Below are 24,819 nucleotides of genomic sequence, written 5' to 3'. Positions count from 1 at the left end.
TGGGAGGGTGGAAACCTTCACACAGAGAGTGGTGGGAGGGTGGAAACCTTCACACAGAGAGTGGTGGGAGGGTGGAAACCTTCACACAGAGAGTGGTGGGAGGGTGGAAACCTTCACACAGAGAGTGGTGGGAGGGTGGAAACCTTCACACAGAGAGTGGTGGGAGGGTGGAAACCTTCACACAGAGAGTGGTGGGAGGGTGGAAACCTTCACACAGAGAGTGGTGGGAGGGTGGAAACCTTCACACAGAGAGTGGTGGGGGGAGCCCTTCACACAGAGAGTGGTGGGGGGGGGGGGCGGGAACGAGCTGCCAGCTGAAGTGGCCGCAATTTTAATATTTGAGAATTTGGACCGACCCGTGGATGGGAGGCTTATGGACTGGGTGCAGGTCAATGGGGTAGGCAGAAAGACAGTTCAGCACAAACTAGAAGGGCCGATGGTCCTGTTTCTGTACTTTAATGTTCTATGAACAGCTTTGTTCAGAGGCGTATTCCTTTGTGCTGGACGAGGTGCACTCACACGATGGACTCCCGTGACCAATGTGTGTGCTAACTTGGGTTGAACTCTCGTCGCCAGGTGTGCAGTGTTCTGTGACAGCACCAGGGAAAGGCTACACAGTCACTAGATAGAGCCTGCTATGCCACTCGTTAACTAAACGCCTGACACATGTCTCCCACATGATATCTCCATTTTTATTTCCTTATTATCCAAAAGCTCAGCTGAAAATGAGAGAGAGAGAGAAAATGCTCATCACTCCCCCACCCCCAGGATAGACGATTCTGGAACTGGTTGAACCTGAGAGGGGTGAGATTTGAGCATCCCGAGGGTCAATCATTTAACGGAGGGTAGTGTGAATCTGGAAGGAGCTACCAGAGGAAACTAGAGAAGTGGGTACAATTACGATGCCTGGAAGACCCTTGGTCAGATCTTTGGATAAGGAAGGATTTTGGCCAAATGCAGGCAAAATGGATGAACCCAGAATGTTAATAAAACCATAGACATGCTGGAGGAGCTCAGCCCACCTAACCTGGCAGGAGATACTACAATTGCCCCCACACCTGCCTCATCACCATTTGTGGCCCCAAACAGTTCTTCCAAGTGAAGCAACGTTTCACTTGTCAATCTGCAGGGGACATCTGCTGTATTCAGTGCTCCTGTGGTAGTCTCTTCTACAAAGGTGAGACGGCGCGGTCGCTTTGTTGAGCACCTCGGCTCTGTCCGCTGCATTAGCTTGGGTCACCCAGTGGCCACCCATTTCAATTCCTCATCCTACTCCCTTGCCGATCAAGGTTTCATGCACTGCCAGACTGAGACCACCCATAAATCAGAGGAACAGCTCTTCATCTTCCGTCTGGAAACCCTCCAACCAGATGATATTAGCATCAACCTCCCAGGTTTCCTTATTCCTCCCCCTCCTCTTCCCCCTGTTGCCTTTCCCCGAGTTCTGTCTGTCTTCTAGCTGTCTCATGCTCTCACACACACACAGTCTCTCTCTCTTTCTTGCTCTCTCTCTGATTTCTTTCTCAGAGGGAAAATCAGTTCTCACCTTTCCTCTCACGATATTCAACTAACACCATATAGCTCCTGGTCTGGACTTTACCCCCTGCCATTCTTCAGTCTTTACTCAGATGCCTTCCTGTTTTTTGCTTGTACCTTGAACAGGCCTGAAACATTGGCAACATTTCTTTACCTCCTATGGACACTGTGAGACTGGCTGAGTTCCTCCAGTATTTTTGTGTTTTTACTACAATCGCATTGACTCTAGAAATGTGTTCCTATCATCATACTGAGGCTATAGTCCCCCAGTCCAAGGCAACAGGGATTCAGCATTAACCTTAGTCATCTTCAGAGAGTGTAGGCCAAACATACTCAACCACTCTCCATAGATCAATAGATCAATCCTCCCAGCCTAAGAGTGAACATGGAGGTTGTTTCCTTGCTCTGCCACTACACCTGTCTGCTCCTTAGATCCCATGTTATATAAGGATGCCTTGGGGAATGCTCCCTTCTCTTACTGGTCTGCCGCAAAGCATCTCAGGCTGCACTGTGACAAATGTGCTGTCCCTCATACTGGAAATGTGAACGTTGTTTTAGTGCACATTTCTGGGTGAACTCCAAGCTAATTCTGCTTCAAATATCTGATTGGCCAATTTTACAACTTTTTATTGCTGTGGATCAGAATGGACGTGTGAACAAAAGTAAAATTAACATTTAGCTTATAGGCTGATGTATTGCTTAGCTCAAGGCCAGGGTAGTTAGTGAGCACCTAAGAGGCTGTGTAAGCAAACTGCAATATTTTGATGACTTCAGATTTATGGGTGAAATGCAAAGGAAACTGATCAGAGTAGTTTGGAATAGTCAAGTTTAGCAACTTTATAACAAACATGAAAAGGACGGGTTTTACTGGAGATTCGACAAGGAGGGAAGCAGTTCTTTGTGATTGCATTATACATGAAAGCTAATCTCTGAGTTTAACTATAGAAGTCAAGGGAAGCTTGGAATCCTTGGTTGAGGAACAGTTTATAGTCGAGTCTAAAGAAAAACTTCAGTACTTCATTGCAAGAAAGCTTTGCTCATTTTAGTTGCTGGGGAAATTTAGAGACTGAAGAATGATTTAGTAATGTGGCAGAGTTTGGTGCTGTCAGCGCCAACGTGAAAATGGCTCTTGTCTTGATAACGTCACTGTGAAATAATAATCAGCTGAAAATAAGAAGGGGCAACGATTCCAGGGGATGAAAATTTAAAAATGAAATAAAAACAAGGTGCTCAAGATACTCGGCTGCATTGGTGGAAATAGAAATTCGGTTAACAGACAAATCGAAAATCCTTTGTCGGAATCAGGAAGGAGTGAAAATCTGGGGGAAAAAAAAGAGTACTGATGATCTTTCACTCTGAATGGGGGAATAACCATGAAGCCAGATGAATGCAGTCGAAGCTTGCTGGGTGATGGTGAACAGATAATGGAGGAGGGTGAGATAGTCAAATAAATCAGAGTCTGGAGACAGTCAACCAGTGATGGATTACCCATATGGGGTTTTATCAGTGATCTTTATCAATAGTGTACCTTTCAGTATGATCCTGATGTGTGCACTGTTCATGATCGTACTGTGATTCTAATTGCACAGGTGAGTCATACAATGCAAGCTTCTTAACAAGGTAACATTCTGGAACATTCAGTTTATCATATTTTGAGTGAAGACTGTATAAAGGTTAAGTGTACGGCGTTGCAAATAAATTACTACATTCTTGTGTTTGTATATGTCTATTTGAAACGGTTTTGCTTTTTAATTGTGCCCTTTGGATTGTGGAATATATAGTTTTGTGTATTTTTAGTTCAAGTCTGGACTGTCATAAGTTGCAATAATATTCAGTTCTAATGATACATTCTATTCAAGGACCAAAAATTTTTTAATCAAGATCTACACCTCAACTAACTTTGTCATGATCCCCCTAGTGAGCTTCTCCTTTCTTCTCAGCTAATTTGTTGGTGGAAGAGAAAAAGCAAATCAACTGCGGGAAGGTCCCTGCAACACAAACAAGTAGTGGAGGACTAACTACCACTCAGGCCCGAGGCTAAGCTTTAGTAAGGTCCCCCTGCCCTACAGCCCCCACCCTTTATTGAAGAGAATAAAGTGAAATTGTTCCATTTATGAGCCTTTGGGCGTGATGCCCTCACATATTCTAAGTTTATCCGCTGGGGATGTGCTGGGAATACACTAGTTGGTGTTTGGTTGGAGGAGGGGAGGAAAAACTTCATTAAAATCAAACAAAACTTTACCTTACAGAAGCTGTTTGAGAGCCCCAAATAATTTGAAAAGTCTGTTAGTTACAAAAAGGATAAATAAAATCAGTTCTTTTAAAAAAAAGTCTTCATACAAAATAACACAGAAGGGAGAGTCTTTTTTAAAAAAAGTAAACTTTGCCTTACTGATTCAATGCTGCAGGAGGCAGACCTCAGACTCGCACGCGCATACAAACGCAACCATTGATTGACAGGTAGCATTGGGACCGACGGAGGCCGAATTGATAGATGGGACCGAGACCCCACTGCCGATTGACAGGCCAACGCAGTACTTTCACGAGCCTCGATTGACAAGTGGACGCAAGACTGATGTGACAAGTGGCTATATTAGTGACCATGTACCAGTGGTTGTGACGGGCTCCCCTTACCTTCCATCCCCCTTGGCTTCAACCTACTTCAACCTACTTCAATCTTCCACTGCAAATTGGGCTTCTGAAGTTTTGGCTCAAAAGCTGCATTCTCCCTCATGTAAGATCACAGTTTGCAAAAAGTTAATCCTAGAAAAAGAATGATGCGAAGGATGTCGTGTTGTGAGGACCTTGATACAATCGTTATTACCAAAGAGATAATATCAAGCAAACTAGTGGTCAATAAGCAGTTAATTTTCCTGATCCTGATGGAATCCATCCAGGACACTGAAAGAAAAGGTGGAAATTATAGTGGGGACTAATTTACCACAATTTTCTGGACTCTGTGGTCCTGACATTGGATGACAGCAAATTTCATGCCAGATTTTTTTTAAAAAAAGAAGAATGTAAGGAAATGTGCTAGTTAGCACAATGTTCATGGTCGGGAAAACACTTGAAGCTAACATTAAGGAAGAAAGAGACAGACATCTGGATAAAAATTGTTCCATCAGACAGATGATTCAGGGATGAAAGGTCATGTTTGATGAAATAACTGGAGTATTTTGAGGATATAACAAATGTAGTGGATACAGGTGGATGTTGTATAATTTGATTTCCAGAAGGCAACTGATAACGTTCCACATAAAAGACATCCCTAAAATACGGAGTTGGGGGAGGGGGTGGGTAATGTATTTGCATGGATAGAGGATTGTTTAACTAATAGAAAGCAGAGAGTTGGGACCAAAGGTGGGTGGAGGAGCAGGTAGTGTAGAAGCTGCAGAAGTACCTTGATAGATTAGGAGAATGGGCAGAGAATTAGTAAATGAAATACAATGTCAGAAAGTGTAATGTAATGCACTTTGGTCGAAAAAAAAATAGGCAGACTTTTTTTTTAAATGAGGAGGAAATTGAAAATCCCCAGATGCAAAGGGACCTGGGAATCCTCGTGCAGGATAAGGTTGAGACGGAGGTGAAGAAGGCAAATGCAATGATGCTGGCATTCATTTCAAGAGGAATAGAATATAAGAGCAGGGGTTGGATATTGAGACTTTATAAGGTGTTTGGAATATTGTGGGCTTCTCATTTAAGAAAAGATGTGCTGATGTTGGAGAAGGTTGAAAGGAAGTTCCCTGGGACGATTCTTGGAATGAAAGGGTTATTACATGAGGAGCGTTTGACAGCTCTTGGCCTGTATTTGTTGGGATTTAGGAGAATGAGGGGGGAATCTCATTGAAACATTTTGAATGTTGAAAGACATGGACAGAGTAGATGTAGAAAGGCTGATTCCATGATTGGAGAGTCTAGGACAAGAGGACACAACTTTAGGATTGAAGGGATGCGTAGGAACCTCTTCAGCCGGAGGTGTGGAATTCGTTGAAACAGGCAGTTGGGGAGGCCAGATCATTGGGTGTGTTTAAAACAGAGATTGATGAGTTCTTGATTAGCTTGGGCATCAAAGGTTCTGAAGAGGCCAGACAGTGGGGTTGAGTGGGAAAGTGGATCAAGTCAGGATTGAATGGCATGGCAAATTTGATGGGATGAATAGCCCATTTCTGCTCTTATGTCCTATAATCTTATGGTCTTAATTGGTGTTTCTCTGGTTGGCAATTAGAGGCGAGCAGGGTGCTGCTGATGTCATGCTAGACCCGCAATTATTCACTATGTACGTTAATGACTGAGAAGGAGCTGAATGTAGCACGACTAAGTTTGGTGATGACACTAAATTGAGTGGAATAGCAAATTATGTGGAGGATTCAATGAGACTGCAGTGAGATATAGATAGGTTAAGATAGATGGTAAGTGCCTAGCAAATGGAGTTCAATGTTGGTAAATGCAAAGTCATCCACTTTCGAAGGAAATATGGATCAGATTGTTATTTAAATGGGGTTTACAGCTTGTAGTGGAGAGGGACCTGGGAGGGCTTGTGCATCAGTTGCAAAAGGTTGATTTGCAGGTGCAACAGGTCTTCAAGTGGACAAATGGAATGCTGGCCTTCATTGCAAGAGGAATTGAATTTAAGAGCAGAGTGGTTCTGCTGCAACTGTGCAGGATACTAGTGAAGCCACCTGGAGTCTGTGTGCAGTTCTGTTCTCTTTGAGAAAAGATGTACTCGGTTTGGAGGTAGTCAGAGAAGGTTCCCCAGGTTCCAGAGGTGAAGGGGTTTGCCCAAGACTAGGACTGTATTCACTGGAATTTTGAAAAATGAGATGGGATCTTATGAAAATTATGCAAGGGATTGGAAAGCTCTGCAAAAGCAAATAGACAAAGCCTCAGTTCATCACAGGCGAAACTCTCCCTACCATTGAGAAAATCGACATGGAATTCTTTTGTCAGAGAGTAGCAGCAATCATTAAAGATCCACACCAAAGAGCACATGCTCTGTTCTCACTGCTGCCTTCAGGAAAGAGGTATGGGTGCCACAAGACACATTCCGACAGGTTCAGTAACAGTTGCTACCCCTCCACCATCAGACTCCTAAACAATACCCTCAGTCAGGGACTCATTTAAAGACCCTTAATTTGCATTTTATTTATTACTGAATATTTAATTTTTATGCAGTGCAGTTTGTTTCTATTTCTTTCTTTGTTTCTATTTCTCTCTTGTATACATCTCTTTTTATTGAGTACAGTTTACACTACCAATAAGTAGAAATTCTGCCTGGCCCGCAGGGAAAAAAAGAATCATGAAATGAAACATGAAAGTCTGCAGGCACTGTGATTGTAGCAAAAACACTGAAATGCAGGAGAAAGTCAGCAAGTCTCACAGTGTCCATATATAACCAACATTTTGGGCATATGCCTTGAAGGGTTCAGACCTGAAACGCCAGTTATATATCTTTAAGTCCTATGGATGCTTCAAGACCAGCTGCGTTCCTCTAGCATTTCTGTGTTTTTACTGTGTTTCCATTGATAATCGGTTAACGTTTCAGTGTCTGGACCCTTCATTAGGACCGGGAAAGAGCGGGGGACATTAGTTTTCATCTTCTACTCCAAGAAAAACAAATTTGGTTTATCCTCATAAGAGGCAGCATTGTTAGCGTAGCGATTAGGGCAACGCTGTTATAGTGCCGGCGACCAGGGTTTGAATCCCATCCTATCTGTAAGGAGTTTGTATGTTCTCCCTGTGTCTGTGTGGGTTTCCTCTGGGTGCTCCAAGTTCCTCCCTCTCTTCAAAACATATGGGGCTATCGGTCAGTTGGGTGTAAATGGGCTGCCCGGGTTTGTATGATTCATTTAAAATTTAAAGTGGCACATTTCATCCCAGATAACATCCTAGTGAAATTCTCCTGCATCCTCTTCAATTCAATTACATCCTTTTTCCAGGATGGTGACCAGAAATGTATGCAGTATTCCAGTTGTGGTCAAACCAGTATTTTTCAAACTCTGTGCCATAAATTTTTTGCTTTTGTATTCTGTCCAGCTGATGAATTCCACATTCCTTCTCCACTACCTCGCCCACTTGTGCAGCCACCTTTAGGGATCCTTGGGCTTGTGCACCAAGGATCCCTCTGTTCTACAGTACTCTCTAAGGCCGAACAAACGAAAACTGCAAATGTGGAAATATGAAACCAATACAGATGGTGCTGGAAGATCTTAGCCAGTCAAATAATATCTGTTGAAAGAGAAACCAGTTAATGTTTTGGGCTCTCAGAACAGGGAGGGGTGTACAATTCTCAAAGAGTTGGGGAAGAAGAGAGAGATGTAAGACAAAAAAACAATATGGTGATTTGTTACAACAGATAAGGAGCATCAGTACCCACCACAAGGAAGGCATTTTACATAGACACGGTGAGAAAAGGTCTTAATGGGAAACAAAATGAGACCAGTTTGGCCGAAGTTTAAAAAAAAATCAATTTAATTCCAGTAGGTTGCAAGGTGATCTGACGTTGTTCTACTAGTTGCATTGGGGCTCACTGTGGTAATAGAGAAGGCCACAGACTGACAGCTGAGAATAGGGGTGAGATTAAACAGTGAAGTAGCACACACCAGGAAACTATGGGCCACTTTTGCGACTGAGCACAGTATCTGCAAAGTGCTTATCCCATCTACATTTGGTTCCTCCAGTCTGAAGGAGGCCGCATTGTGAATACCAAATGTAATTTGTCCCGAGGTCCCTATCAATCATCGTTAATCTTGTTAGTCCTCCAAAACTGCAGCACCTCACACTCAACAGGATTAGATTCCATCTTCCAGTACAATGAACGATATTTTGTTGTAGCCTCAGGTAGTCCTTAGCACTATGGGGAAAAAACCACTAATTTTGGGGTCTTTTGCAAATTTGCTAATCGTCCCTCCTATATTCATATCCAAATGTATACAACAAACAGAAAGTGTCCCGGCACAGATTCCCGAGGTGATACTGCTGATGTTGTGCTTTCCAAATGCGAAAATAACCCTTCACCATCACACTCTGCCTCCGAATACCAATTTACCTTGGATGCCATGGACTCTAACCTTGGAATAGTCTCGCAAGTCATGTCATAGTTATTGTCACCTGATTGCACAAGTGCAATCCAATATTCTCTGATTCTTGGTGAAAAACATGCAGTCACATCACCAGACAAAAAAAAAATGTATGCAGGACAATTATTTATATATACAAATAAATGAATATTATTTTGTAAATGATGGTTAGTGTGAGCAGTTATTCACGGCCCGTGGGAAGAAGCTGAGCCTTAGCATGGTGGTGGGGGGGTTGGGGTGGGGGAAGGGAGACTCTAGTAATCTTCTCTGCCACTCTTATGGTCCTGTTGATTGACTTCTGATCCATTTCTCTGCAGCAACTGTACCACATTGTGATGCATCTGGCCAGGACGCTCTCGATTGAGCTCTTATAGAAGGTTGACATCTTACCCGCTTCAGTCTTCTCAGGAAGTGCAGACACTGTTGCACCTTCCTGACAAGTGAGGAGTTGTGTGTCCCCGATAGAGCACGAGTTAAGAGAACTCCAAGGAACTTGGTGCTCTCCCATCTCTCCATTAAAGAGTTGTTGATGTGTAGTGGAGGGTGGTCGTTCTTGGTCCTCTTGAGGTTCATGATCATCTCCTTCATCTTCTCCATGTGAGACTCAGATTGTTACTTTTGCACCGCCTCACAAGAACTTGATGACAATGTTGGAACCAGATCTGGCGATGCAGTAGCATGGTCAGGAGAAGGCTGCGCCAGTGCTCAACGTGAATGGTGCTCAATGATCTGCTACCGACCCGGACAGACTGTGGTCTTTCTGTTAGGAAGTCCAGAATCCAGTTATAGAGGGAACCTGGTCAAAGACCTTACTAAACTCAGTGTAGACCAACCATTCTCAACAGGGGCCCTACGGCTCCCCTGGGACCAAAGCACATTTAAGAAAAACCTTGTTTCCCACCCCCTGCCCCCGCCTTCACGTAACATAAGTATTTTTAATGTTTTTTATGCAGTCAGGGGGAGAAATGTACAGAAGAAACCAAAACTTGACTGCTTCACAGGGAAGGGGGACCATAAACTTTGAGCAGAGACCTTGGGTGTAGGGAATGGCTGATGTAGACTACATCAGTGCCCAGTGCCCTCAACAATTCAGTTTGTTACCTCTGAAAAATTCAATCAAACTGGTCAGGCCAGATCACCTACCTGCCTTATAATTGTATTAATCCTGCATCTCAGGCCTGTAGTTTACCACACTTCTCTCTGCTCTGCTTAAGAAATGATACCCAAGTTGAAGTGTATCAATCTGAAGACCAACGATAACAGCAAAACCAACAGGGAGGATAGAAATCTTTCGTCTGTCAGGCTTATATAAATTGCATTCCTTGGAACAACTGTGATCAAATATAAAATAATCACAAATAACAGCATCATTGAGAGTTCCAGATTGTGGGAAACGTGTTTTGTGAAATAATGCATTTAATTGCTGGCGTTACTTAATGGTGGGAGTGAGTGAATTTTAAAAGTTTACCATAAGACAATAATGCTTTGACATTATAGTGTAGATGCTGTTGTGTGATACTCCTTAATTTGTTGCAACATCGGTGGCTACAGTTGCATAATTTAAGGTGCCTTCTCCAGATTCTGTAAGTTAACTGCTGGACGTATTTAACAATTGAAGTTGACAACGTAGGAACATTTCACACTTTGTAAAGTTGAAGAGGGTATGTGGCCCCTGTTCATTTTAAGTTATTATCAATCCAAAAGGAAGTTGGCTCATCAATTAGTCACATGCAAAAGCTGGAATGAATTCCGTGCTGAGCATTAATCATAACTTCTGCAAATCTGTCAGGTGGCCGTGAAGGTGATTGATAAGAAGAAAGCCAAGAAAGACTCCTATGTAACAAAGAATCTGCGGAGAGAAGGGCAGATTCACCAGATGATCAGGCATCCGAATATTACACAGCTTCTGGACATTCTCGAAACAGAGAACAGCTACTACTTGGTAATGGAACTATGCACAGGAGGCAACTTAATGCACAAAATGTATGATAGGAAGATTTTAGAAGAAGCAGAGGTGCGCCGATATATCAGGCAGCTCACTCTAGCAGTGGAGCATCTGCATCGAGCAGGGGTGGTCCACAGGTAGGAGGTGTACGTGTTTGTGGCGTGCGTGTTTTTGTGTGTTTTTGTGTGTTTGTGGCGCGCGTCTTTTTGTGTGTGTGTGTGTGTGTGTACTTTTAATGTAGTAGCTCATCTTTCTTACATTTTCTTTAAACAACTAGTTTTGACCTTGTTAAAGAACATAGTCTCAATGTCTTTCATGTATAAGCACATTTGGCTGAAACTGGCTTTCCTCAGCATCAAAAAAAATAATACTGCCACTTGAAATCTATCAGAATAAGTATCTTGAATTGACATGGTGGAAAGCCTTGAAGTCAGTTTTCTGACAGTTGCTAAGAGAAACTAGAAAACAAATGGAAATGTGATGAAAGAATTCTTGAATGCACAGCACGACTGATAATTTTTAGAATAACCTGCCAAAACAGTTATTTAAAGTACATGTCAGAAGAATGATGTTGATCTGATGGGAAAGTTAACTCATGAAAAAGATGTGTTTTAACAGACTGAATGGCATCTTTTCTGATATGTTTTTCAAAATTAATGATTAAATACTTTCTGACTTATGGCACAAAAATAAATATGCAGAAGTTGACATACTGTTTGCTACTTTGCGTCGACTTGAATACTTCTTTAGAAAAAATGAACTATTTATTTTCTCATCCACATTTGGAAGCAGATTGCAGTTCCAAATTTTTTTTCATGATTTTCTAACCTGATTATTCTAACATGATTATTCTAATAAGCATCTGAGCTGCCAACACTCATCATGGCCATCCATGTTCTGAAACCTTGGGGCTCCATCAGTACTGGAACCGCTCCAAATAATCTGAGGGGAATCCAACGTTAGGCAATCTAATTCTGCCATGTGCTAGTGGGTGGGAGCTCAGGTGGAGGGGTTTTGGCAGGGATAGTAAGGGAGGTGTAGGAACGTCCATGACACACAGAAACATACAAAGCTATTATGATCAATTAAGTGATTAAAAAAAAAACATTGATTAACAAACTTTAAAAAAAAACAGTAAAACCCCTAGTATGTGGAATACAAGCAAACAGCAAAAAAATCAAGGAAAATAAATTAAAAAAAAAGAATAAAATAATAGTTAAAAAATACATTAGTTTAAAATGGTAAAAGTAAATGTTCTCTGAAGTAACAGATAAATCTATGGTGAAGATGGGAGTAAATAATCAGCCACCAGAGTGCCTTGGTGTTTTGCTTGTGGCAACTATTTGAATAAAATTTGAACAAAATGGCATTGCCGAGAATGAAAAGCTGGTTGATGCTGTCACTGTTCGGGTGACTCTCATAGAGTGTCTCCTTATCCCTACTTAGTAAGAGTCGCCCCAGTCAGAGGCTTTATCTGTAAACTTGGTGGGGGGTTAATTATCTATAATGTTATTGTTTGTCTTTTGGGGCGGCTCCATGGAGGGGGAGGAACCTGAAGATGTAGCAACATTTAAATGTTTTCGAAGAATGTGACTGAAAATAAAGTAAAATGCTTTAAGGTTTATTTATTCAGGCTCCAGTCCAATGCATGTATCATTCCCTGGCAATGTGTTGAAGTTGTCTGATAATTTTATAAATGCATTAACTGCCTGTTGCATTTTCAGTAAAAAGAAATTCCACAAATTTTCTAAAGGGGCAGCACAGTTGGCGTAGCGGTTAGCCTAACACCTTGACAGTACCAGTGATCGGGGCCTGGGTTCGAATCCCACGCTGTCTGTAAGGAGTTTGTACATTCTCCCCATGTCTGCGTGAGTTTTCCCCAAGGGCTTTGGTTTCCTCCCTCCGTTCGAAATGTACTGAAGGTGTTGCTTAATTGGGTTTAAATTGGGCAGCATGGACTCATGGGCCGAATTGGCCTGTTACCATGCTGTACGTCTAAATTTAAATTCACTTATTAATGCCATAAAGGCATGAATTTGATTTTCTGCACATTTTATAACATTTGTTTTTAAAATTTGCTTGTTATTTCTATTGTCCATATTACTTTGAAATTATATGACTGAAGATAGTATTTTGGCATATTAAAATTGATTTAAAAAACTAATTCACTTCATGCAATAATAAGTCTATCAATAGCTATTACAAAATTGATTCATAATGATTATTTTTTTAGAGATGTGAGTGAGTATATTCAGAATCTTACGCTGACTCAAATTTCTATCAAATGCACTCAATTTTTTGTTATCAGTTATGTGATTTTAGTCCCTTCTTTAGCAGCCTTTATAGGTTCATAAATTAGTGTCTGTGTAAAGAAAAAAGCAGATGGGTCAGAAAATGAATGATAACTCACAGCTACAAAGTTCAAGTACAATTCAAATCATTACGAGTGATTTGAAAATGATCAAAAACACCAGAAAGTTCTAGAAATTAATTAAGGTAAAATAAAATGAACCATCTGTATGCATGTACCTTTTTGTTCTCGGTTGGTAATCTCATTCATGTGAACGCAGCCTTTCAGCTGGGCACCACCAGTAGATTGTCTCCAAGTCTAGTGGAGAAGCAGGAGGTTCAATGTGCCTGACCTCCACCTCATCGCTGACTGCTGTGTTTCAATGAATAGGCACAGATGACAGAAACAATGAAGAGACATCCAGGCCTTTCTTACAGAAATACCAGCCATAGGAGAGCATGGTCTGCTGATAGTTAAAGCCAAAAGACAGATGAGAGTTTATTGTCATATACATCACCTTTGTTGACCTCACCAAAGCCTTTGACACCGTGAGCAGGAAAGGGCTCTGGCAAATACTAGAGCGCCTCGGATGCCCCCCCAAGTTCCTCAACGTGGTTAACCAACTGCATGAAAATCAACAAGGTCGGGTCAGATACAGCAATGAGCTCTCCGAACCCTTCTCCATTGACAACGGCGTGAAGCAAGGCTGCGTTCTCGCACCAACCCTCTTTACTATCTTCTTCAGCATGATGCTGAAACAAGCCATGAAAGATCTCAACAATGAAGACCCTGTTTACATCCGGTACTGCACGGATGGCAGTCTCTTCAATCTGAGGCACCTGCAAGCTCACACCAAGACACAAGAACAACTTGTCTGTGAACTACTCTTTGCAGACGATGCCGCTTTAGTTGCCCATTCAGAGCCACCTCTCCAGCGCATGACGTCCTGTTTTGCGGAAACTGCCAAAATGTTTGGCCTGGAAGTCAGCCTGAAGAAAACTGAGGTCCTCCATCAGCCAGCTCCCCACCATGACTACCAGCCCCCCCACATCTCCAGAACTCAAAACGGTCAACCAGTTTACCTACCTCGGCTGCACCATTTCATCTGATGCAAGGAATGACAAAGAGATAGACAACAGACTCGCCAAGGCAAATAGGGCCTTTGGAAGACTACACAAAAGAGTCTGGAAAAACAACCACCTGAAGAAACACACAGCGTATACAGAGCTGTTGTCATACCCACGCTCCTGTTCGGCTCCAAATCATGGGTCCTCTACCGGCATCACCTACGGCTCCTAGAACACTTCCATCAGCGCTGTCTCCGCTCCATCCTCAACATTGTTGGTGATGAAGTCATTCCAATCATCAAAGTACTCGAGCTGGCAGAGTCCACAAGCATCGAATCCATGCTGCGGAAGACCCAACTGCGCTGGGTGGGTCACGTCTCCAGAATGGAGGACCATCGCCTTCCCAAGATCGTGTTCTAGGGCGAGCTCTCCACTGGCCACCGAGACAGAGATGCACCAAAGAAGAGGTACAAGGACTGCTTCAAGAAATCTCTTGATGCCTGCCACATTGACCACCGCCAGTGGGCTGATCTCGCCTCCAACCGTGCATCTTGGAGCCTCACAGTTCGGCGGGCAGCAACCTCCTTTGAAGAAGACCGCAGAGCCCACCTCACTGACAAAAGACAAAGGAGGAAAAACCCAACACCCAACCCACCAATTTTCCCTTGCAACCGTGCCTGCCTGTCCCGCATCGGACTTGTCAGTCACCAACGAGCCTGCAGCAGACGTGGACATACCCCTCCATAAATCTTCGTCCGCGAAGCCAAGCCTGAAATTCTTGTTTGCTGCAGCTACAGTGGCATGCATGAATGACACAGCTGCGTAATATGAAAAATTGGAATACAGCCCATTCTAGGAATGCATCCTCCAGCCATCCCATAATACAGTGTGCAATTGTAATTGCAGTAATGGAAATAATGGTTTTCTCAGATTTATTGTCAGAGTACATACATGACATTCTCAAGTGTCATGTCCCAAGGACCAAGGTTCTTTAGCCATAACTTATCAAAGTCCTCTTGATTCTGCTGGGAGTGACATGAGAATGAACATTGTGCATAAAGCCAAGCTGGATCCTGGGTGGAGATCTCTGCAACAATCATTTTTCTCTACTGTTTTTAACTAATGTGTTAAGGTGGACATGATGAAACTAAAACAAAAGTTAGAAATTTGAACAACGACACCTCATCTTGTAAAATTAATGTGCAGTCATGGAAAGAAGCCTTTTCACGTTAAGAATGATTTCAGAAGATAAAGAGAACCTACCCGGTGACTACTTTTATTGCATTTTTCGCAGATTGTTCACTGAAGATCTTGCTTTGTCAGAGAGAATCCATTAGCACTCACATAATTCTCTGTAAAGATGTTACTTGTCTACTGTAAAACTATTTTCAAGTATAAAATTTGGACTTGAAAGGCTCAAGTACAATTTATTCTGGGTTTGTATAATTACAACTTTGAATTAGCGCAAATTCAGCAACTCTGGTTCGAATTTGGCACGATCTCTAAGGAATTTGTATGTTCTCCCCATGTCTGCATGAGTTTTCTCCAGGTGCCCTAGTTTCCTCCCACCCTTAAAAAAAGTCTAGGGGCTGTAGGTTAATTGGGGTGTTTGGACGTCACGGGCTTATGGGCCAGAATAGCCTGTAATCATTGCTGTGTGCCTAAATTAATTTAAAAAAAAAAGAAATGGCTATTTGCTGCTTTTGTGAAGCAAACACTCCCTGATTTGCTCTGAAGCTGTTTTACAGCCATATAGATAAATACACCTGCGAGCCAGAAATCTTCTGTGGAATTATAATTTAATGTAGTTGCAACAGTTTCCCAGCTTTTTAAACAAATCTTTAATATCTTCTCGGTTGAATAGCACACATGGGAATTAGAAACAGGAGTTTTAACCCATACAGTAATATATAACAAATATTTTGCTGAACCATTTGACAATAACTTATAATGTGTTGCTGCTCTTCAGAGCAGTAGAATTAATATATTTATTCCACAAATGCTTAATATGCCATAAACATCCATTTTTTAAAATCAGTTATGTGATTTTAGTGCCTTCTTTAGCAGCCTTTATAGGTTCATAAATTAGTGTGTGCGTATATAAAAAAAAAAAAAAGTTTGACAGATCTCCAGAGAATAACTGCACATTTCATATGCAGTTAACACCCTCCCCAATTTTCAATGACTTCATTCACATTTTGTGAGTACATTAACTGAACCCAACACATGAATGTCTGGACTTCACGCACATCTCATTGTTAAGAAAATACGTCAGCTCCTCTACTTTTCTCAGGAGGTTTGGTATGACATCGAAAATCTTGGCAGACTTCTACACATCTGAAGTGGAAAGTGTGCTGATCGGCTGCATCACAGCCTGGTATGGGGGCACCAATACCTCTGAGTGGAAAGTCCTGCAAAAGGTTGTGGACACAGCCCAGTACATCACAGGTAAAACTCGCCCCTACCATTGAGAAAATCTACTTGGAACACTGCCGTCAGAGAGCAGCACCAATCATCAAGGATCCACACCAGACAAGACATGATCTATTCTTGCTGCTGCCATGAGGAAAGAGGTATAATTGCCACAAGACATGTATAACTAGATTCAGGAACAGTTGCTACCCATCCACTATCAGATTTTTAAAAAACACTCAATCAGAGACTCATTTAAGGACTTTGCACATTATTTATTTTTGAATATTAATTTTCTGTATTGCACTGTCAGTTTGTTTACATTTCTTTCTTTGTATACATACTTTTTCTTGAGTACAATTTTTGCACTATTAATAAGTAGAAATTCTGCCTGGCCCAAAGGGAAAAAAGAATCTCAGGGTTGAATGTGATGTCATGTATGTACTCTAACAATAAATCTGAACTTTGATGGACTGGAGTTGTGAAACTATCAGGCTTTTATTAACTATTGACTGATTGAGGAAGAGTGGAATGGGGAGCAAGCAAGTAGGATCAGTCTCAGAGAGTGTGTCTAGCTGCACCCAATCATAGCATAACTGGTTTACCACACTTCATCACTTCAATTCTAACTTGCTTCCTCTTTAATGGCTTCTTGTCTTTTTTATTATCTCTTTATAAATGCAATAATTGAAGATTTTCTGAATAAATTCTTGCATTTCATATTTATTCTTTTGCAGAGATTTGAAGATTGAAAACCTTTTACTTGATGAAGAAAACAATATAAAGTTAATAGGTATGGGCATTAGACATGGATTCAGAATTAGCAAGGGTTGGATGATCGTCAAATATTCTTCATTGTTGGTTCACAGCAGGAAAAATCATGGGGGAATACTGTGTAGTGAAATAAATTTTTTAAAAATTGGGAAGTTTGACATCATTTTGGAAAGTAGAAACAAGCATGTATAATGTAGAATAAGAAAGACAAACCAGATCAGACCCGATGTGAGGCAAATATGTCTTTGCGTGACAAAGGTTCATGCACAAAACATTACTTTCTCTTTGAAGTGAGTATTTTTGCATTTCTTTTCTCTCAAGTTGGGAAGAAAACCGTGAACTAAGAAATCTCTTCAGAAAGAATGGCCAAAATCCTTAAATTAAGAGCAATATGTTTAAAGAGCAGCATTTTTAAAAAAAAAAAAAGTTATCTTTTGGTTTTGGAAACTGCCCTTCAAATGCCATTCATTTGGAAAGCATTTGAAATGTTTAACTATATAAATATATTGCAATGAATTAAAAAAATACTAAGAAAGATTCATGTTGGATCTCAATAATTCATTTACTATTGTTAATTTTAAGTACCTTGTTTGGAATAGCTGAAGTTATTTTGTTCAGTGCTTAATTGGAATTTTGCTAATTTTAGACTGATCGTTTCAATTTCAAATTTTTTTTGTAAAATTGGAGATTTTCTTTATATATATTTAAGTTGCTGTAAACTGGAGCAGTAAGTGCAATGTGTGGAGCTTTTGAAAGTAAATAGTGTGAATGGACAAGACCGGGAGAGGGAAACCCTTTGATGTGTTTAAAGACATGATGTGTTTTACATGCTGCTTCTGAAAGGATGATTTTGAAATGATTGTTCCCATTTTGATGTTCTTTCCCTTGGATTCGCCAGATTTCGGATTGAGCAACTGTGCTGGAATTTTGGGTTATTCTGACCCTTTCAGCACTCAGTGTGGAAGCCCAGCCTATGCAGCTCCAGAACTTTTAGCACGGAAGAAGTATGGTCCCAAGGTGGATATATGGTCAATGTAAGTCCTTGACAAATGATTAAATTGGACTTAAAAAAATAGATAGTCCAATGAAAGCAAATGTCTTCAGGTTTAGTGTCTTATATTACTCTCTAAAATTAATGCATCATTATGCTGTGACCTTTTAAAAAGCTGCTACATTTTATTTTGCCTAGCTCCAATCGAATGCACTCATGATATTTTTCCAGGCAATTTTTTTTTGTTGTTGTTGATTCTTTCTGATGTATGGATAGTTCTGACTGATAATTTGTTATGAGGAGCAGCTTCAAGGTACATGGTATTTCATAGAACCATGGGACTCCATTGGGGCGGCACAATTAGCGTAGTGTTTAGCACAGCACGTTACAGGACCAGCGATTGGGACCAGGGTTGAATCCCGAGCTCTCTGAAAGGCGTTTGTACATTCTCCCCATGTCTGTGTAGGTTTCCTTCAGGTGCTCCTGTTTTCACCCACCATTCAAAATGTACTGGGTATTGCAGGTCATTTGGCTGTCATTAGGTGGCACGGGCTCCGAGGCTGAAAGGACTTGTTACCGTGGTGTATGTCTAAATTAATAAAAATTAAGAACCCTAGCTTCCGAGTGAAACAATGGGGGTTTATTTTCATTTGAGCTAGTCAGAATAAATAATTCTTGACCTTTTTAATTTACTTGAGTTTTGGAGTTCAGCCGCTGATTTGCAATAAACATAATTTTACAATGATGTTATTTTACAGGAAATGTGAGAATATAAACATGGTTAAGGTGATGTACCTATGTAGTGCTGGAAGGATGAATGGGGTAAATGTTTCATTGATTTTAAATTTAGACAGATTTAAATTTAGTCATGCATAGAACCCGTTAACTGGCCCTTTTGGGCTCAAGAGCAATTACACCCAATTAACTGACAACTCCCAATACATTTTGACAGTGGGAGGAAACCAGAGCACCCAGAGAAAACTCGGGCAGACATGGGGAGAATATGCAAAGACAGCACAGCACAGGATTCGAACCCAATCGCCGTCACAAGGTTGCGCTAACCGTTACACTAACAGTGCCACCCAAATTTATATTGGCACATTTGCTAATACTTTCTTTTTGTCCTCTAGTGGTGTGAATACCTTTGCCATGCTGACTGGGACCTTACCTTTCACAGTGGAGCCATTTAGCCTGAGAGCTTTGCACCAGAAAATGGTGGATAAAGATCTTAATCCTCTACCTGTCCATCTCTCAGCAGGTCTGTGAATTTTACTATCTTACTCTTTCAAAAGGATTCAAATTTACTTCCAAGTGCTTTATCGAGAAAATGAATGAAATTTTAAGACTTTAATTGTATCTGCTATTTTTAATGCAGATGTTTCTGAGAATAATTTCCTCAGGAAAAGAAGGGCAACCCAGACATCCTGAAGGATTAAGCTTCTTTTAATGAAATGTGCCCACTGATCCAGAGTAGGAAACGAGTTGGGTTAGAAGTGCTCAAGGAAAGTTAAGCATATCTTCAAGAGCAACAATGACTAATGATGTAGTATTCTAATTTTTATTATCTTATTTTTAATTATTTCTTTAAATGTAATTTTTATTTTATTCATGTCATAAAATTTTAAATAAAGTTTAAAAAAAATAAAGTTTAAAAAAAAAGAGCAACAATGACATGATTTATCCACATTTAATGATAATGACCGACATGTGTTCTGCATTTTACTTTGCCCTGATTTTCTCACATAATTTTCACTCATTCAAGTGCTCTAGTTCTCAACCATTTTCATTCCACTCACGTACCACCTGAAGTAATCCATTACAATGTCACTCACATTGACAGGAGGGAGAGTGCATTATAGCTTCTCAGAGCCACACAGAAGTGTTCTGCCTACCCAGTGAAGGCTGTCTGATGCCATTAGTAGTGCCTCTGTGAAGACAGATAACAAATCAGAGACCTGTGCTTAACACAGACCAGATGAACCTGGAGTCTTTTGGGTCTGAGTGGTCGGTGATGTTGCAATGTTCTTATGAAATATTAAACCAGCTAATGCTACCTTCCTCGCACATTGAATTAATCAGGGGTTAAAATGTATTTTAACCTGAGATGAATTTAACTGACGTGGCACTTTGCAATTATAGATCAGGCTGATGGGAATCAGAATGAGTGAGTTGGCTGCAGCTTGTTGCTTATTTGGAATCAAATTCAGACAAAAGTGCATAGGGGAAAGAAACACAACTTGGAAAATGCCACGGTGTCTGTGATTTTACGTTTCAGCAAATTTATCACTGTGGACTTCTAGTCTGTGCATTTTATTTTTACCCACATTTCTCTCTTGACTCCTATAACTCCTGTCAGGACATCCCAAGGAATATACGAAGTACTGTACAAGGCAAAGGAGATACGCTGGTCGTGCCAATTCTACCCCTTCTATAGTTATGGAAAGCAGAATTTTTCAGTAATGCTTTTTTTCTTTCTATTAGAAAATTATTCATGCTGATTTCATATTTCCTCTTTTAAATATCGATCTCCAAACATTCTGTGTCCTAAGGGGCAGCAGAGCACACTATAATCCAATACTGCTGTTGAATTGGCTTCTAAAAGGAACATGATTGCAAGGTTTCCTTGCACTATGTTACATTAACATGGAAGCACAGAAGGAAAACAGAAATTCCCAATTTTTTTGTAAAGATTTCTAATATTTACTGTTTCTCTCAACAAACTGAATTTTACAATTTGACTGGTATTGGTGAACACGGGATTTGTTTCCAACTTGGGGAAATCACAGTAGTCTTTCCTACTGCAAGAAATATTGAGTTCCGCCACACTATAAGTCATTGGAGTCTGAGTGCCCCACATCTTACATTCTGTTCAATTTCAAACTTAATATTGAAATAGCACAACAGTGTTTTCTATATGCTGTTCTCTTAAGAAATTGTCCAAGGCCATTCAACCCATTGGGCCAATGCCAGCTGACAAGAGTGCTCCCCCATCGGCCCCCAATGCCAGCTGACAAAAGTGCTCCCCCATCGGCCCCATTCCCCGACTTATTTCCATGCAGCACATTATTCCAACACTGATTTGCTATGCAGACATTAGTTCTGATTTTATGGTAAGTGAGACATGTCAGCTGTTATCAGTTTCAACAACTGAATTAATGTAGAACCAAGTGGAGCACTCTCGTAATAAGTCATATCAAATCCAACATAAAAATAATAATATCCTACTGCATCTGGAGTCTGTTTTAAATTTATGTCACTTTAGTTTCTCCTTGTGTTTAAACAAAGAAAAGTGGATCCAGACAGAGATTAATACTTCATGCAGCCACTTTTTAAAAAAAAAAAAGCCTATAATGTATCACATATGTTATGGACTTTCTTAAATTTTCTTTTCAGAATTTTGCTACGATTGAGAAAATAACCGAAAAAGATTGAGGCGTTTCCTTTGCAGTAAACTGGATAATCTGTTAATGGCAACATAACAGAAGATCTATCAGAATTGATCAAAAAGAAAAGTTTATAACCTGAGAAGGAAGAATTCTAATTGATAAGTAAACATCCATGAGAGCTAAAAGACAACATAAAACTTTTGGAGAAAGTTGATAAAATTGCAAAAGCTTTTGCAGATCATAGTGGTGGGGAAAGAGAGCAAAAGATTTAAAACATCGTGAATTGATGGAAGTTTGTAAAGGATATGAAAATCCACACAAATGTGGAATTATATTAGAAAAAGAGTGCATCACCATAAGATCATAAGACACAGGAGCAGAAATAGGCCATTCAGCCCATTGAGTCTGCCCAGCTATTTAATCATGATCTGGTCCATTTTCCCATAGTCCCACCGCCTGGCCTTCTCCCCATAACCTATGATGCCCTGGCTAATCAAGAACCTGTCCAACTCTGTCTTAAATAAGCCCACTGACTTGGCCTCCACAACCTCCTGTGGCAACAAATTCCACAGATTTATCACCCTCTGGCTGAAGAAATTCCTGAACATTTCTGTTCTAAGCAGATGCCTTTCAATCCTGAAATTGTGCCCACTTGTCCTAGACTCTCCTACCATGGTAAACAATCTTTCTACATCTACTCCGCCTATGCCTTTCAACATTTGAAATGTCTCAATGAGATTTCCCCCCCTCATTCTCCTAAATTCCAATGAATACAGGCCAAGAGCTGTCAAACGCTCCTCAAATAACTCTTTCATTCCCGGGATCATCTGAGTGAACCTCCTTTGAACCCTCCCCAATGTCAGCACATCTTTTCTTAAATGAAGATCCCAAAACTGAGAGCTGATAATATTGAAAGTGAAAACAAAGATAAGTCGGTGTGTTAAATAATTATATTGATCAGTATTTCCATTTCATGAAAACACAGCAGATTTATTAGATGTGTTCACTGTCAACGTGGGATCTTAGCCATGATTGTAGCTGAAATTTTGTTTAAAAAAAAAAAAAAATTCTGTTTAGTTTGTTACCTCACAGGGGAGTATTTCTCAATGTTAATCAAGTCAAGATTTACACAATGGTAAACATCAAGATCCAAGATTCTTTTATTGTCATGTAATAAAACAGAAAAAGTATTACACAAAATTTCCGGCTGTAAGGCAGATAAACAGTCACAAGCATTGCCTGGGCATCCCTTACAGTAAGAGAAAGACAAGCAAATGAGAATCCCTCCAGAGTCACTAAAATGTCCATGGATTCGCCTCCTGCAGCCTTTGCAACCACTCAGACCCCTGTGGAATCCAATGGCAACTGGAGCTCCAGATCCAAACCTTTGATACATTTGGGAGGCCTTCAGTGCCCGACACCATTCAAGATCCCTTCTTGCCCTCAGCACCCTCTTGAATCGTGGTTCTGATACCTGGTTCCCTTGAGTGTCCTGCAGCCCACAGCCTATGTAGGTCCTTTGACCGCAAGTCACCATCAGCATTCAGCTGCTGAGTTCCTTGCTGGTCCATTGCTGGGATCATTACCCTGTAGGTTTGCCTCCTATGCTTCTCCTTCACATCGTGTTTCTCTTGTGCAACCCCTTGAGGCCACTGCCAGCATAGGTGCTGCCATTTTGGGCACAGACCAAGCGGTTGCATAATTTTAAATTAAAAAAACACCACTGGTTATTTTAATAGGCTGTTTAAAGCCTGTACAGAGCCATCAACATTTGGATGGGACGGTTGGACTCTGTGGAGGAGCACTTTGTCTCCGCTCCTCGTTCTCCCTGTGTCTTCTCTAGTGCAGGCACTGCCATAACGGCAGCTCCACTAACGCCTCCATTTTTATTAAAGCTGTAAAGAACATATTTCCAATTTTAGTAGCTTTCATGCAATAAATTCAGTCTCAGAGCTAGTATGTAACTGGAAAGGTTGTGGATTGGCGGCAGGACTGAATTAAACTTGGATATGCGTTATAACGATGCCAAATTAATTTATGATTTTAAATTTGCTTATGTGATAACCATAAAAATTGTTTTCCAGCATGAAAGGTTATTTCTCAAAGAAAGTTATAAATTGGATTTTCAGAAAAAAAAACATATTTAGTATGACATAAGCAAAAGTCACAAGCAATTAAAATTCAATATTTTGTTTTGAAGGCTAAAACAGTGCCAGGGTTTCATGTGACAAAAATGTCTCTCCTGGCATTAACTTGATAGAAATCAAGTTGTAATTAGAACAAGAATGAAGGAAGAGAAAAAAGTTGTTGAAGTCCATTTAGATTCTACCACTTAGATTATTTTCAATACCATTTCTGATCTGAATTTCCTGTTAGAAGGTTAAATCTTTGTTTCTAGTTGAATCACATCAGTTTCTTCACATAAAAATAAGGAAAATGCCCTTCATTCAAGTTTTCATTCTCCCTCCTGTATCATGACTCTTTGCACCTTCTTATACAACTCACTACCATGGTCTGTCTCGTCAGTGAATTTGTAGAAGGTGTTGTTGTTGAACCAAGTCACACAGTCATGGCTATAAAGTGAGTAGATCAGGGGGTTTAAGAACGCAGCTCTGTGCTAACTCACCTGTTTAATGTCAAAATTCTATTAGGTGAGTGGCAGGTTATAACTTGAAAGGAAATAAAAGAAAAGGGGGAATTTTACTTTGAATAAAATAGCACAGTGAAAGTCCCGTTATCAAGGATTCAAGGAATCGGCATCCTCAAACAACTGGAAAAAAATTCCAAAAGAAAAATAGGTAAAAAATATGGACGTCTAAAATTGGCGCACCTCACCGTTAGTTTGTGATTCATGCAGCATGCGATCTCAAGCAACCAGAAAATTTACTTATCTGGCATCTCCCAATCCCCATCGGTGCAGAAATCCAAGTGTTTTACTGGACTTTCAAAATGATTTAAAATCGACTTTTAGCCAAGTTGTAAAAGGTTAATAAATTCAAATCTGACAAATGACCTGTTGGATGTTTTGTTTGAAATTTTCATAATGTTTCAAAGTGCCAGTATTAATATACCTTGCTTCTTAATTCAATATTCAGGTAGAAATTGACAATTTATAGTTAATGCATTCCATTACTAGAAGTATAACCATCTGCAATGTTCCACAACCTTAACTGGTTTTATTTGTATATTTTAGACTGCAAGAAAGGCTTTTTATCATGGAGTGAATTTGGACTGACTGTTAATATCAAATTAATGCAAAGCAGGTGGCTGCTTTAAACCCCAAAGAAAACAAAATGAGTTATCAGTTTGGAATGCCACTCTGACACTGATTGGGAGCAATAA

The 24,819-nt window shown here is 40.5% G+C and overlaps 1 protein-coding gene across 3 annotated transcripts in view; it reads left to right on the top strand.

Annotated features, from left to right (window-relative positions):
• hunk (hormonally up-regulated Neu-associated kinase) overlaps nucleotides 1–24,819 on the top strand; it is a 51,251-nt gene that overhangs the window by 2,692 nt on the left and 23,740 nt on the right. For all 3 annotated transcript variants that reach the window (XM_069888756.1, XM_069888754.1, XM_069888755.1), the window contains exons 2-5: nucleotides 10,402–10,694; nucleotides 17,064–17,119; nucleotides 17,999–18,134; nucleotides 19,222–19,349. In XM_069888756.1, coding sequence (XP_069744857.1) covers nucleotides 10,402–10,694; nucleotides 17,064–17,119; nucleotides 17,999–18,134; nucleotides 19,222–19,349 — 613 coding nt within the window. The remainder of the gene's footprint in view (nucleotides 1–10,401; nucleotides 10,695–17,063; nucleotides 17,120–17,998; nucleotides 18,135–19,221; nucleotides 19,350–24,819) is intronic.

Source organism: Narcine bancroftii, chromosome 7 (assembly GCF_036971445.1).
Source record: "Narcine bancroftii isolate sNarBan1 chromosome 7, sNarBan1.hap1, whole genome shotgun sequence".
In the NCBI taxonomy this organism is placed as follows: Eukaryota; Metazoa; Chordata; class Chondrichthyes; order Torpediniformes; family Narcinidae; genus Narcine; species Narcine bancroftii.
Note: the sequence above shows the minus strand (reverse complement) of the source record. Positions and strands in the feature narration are given on the sequence as shown.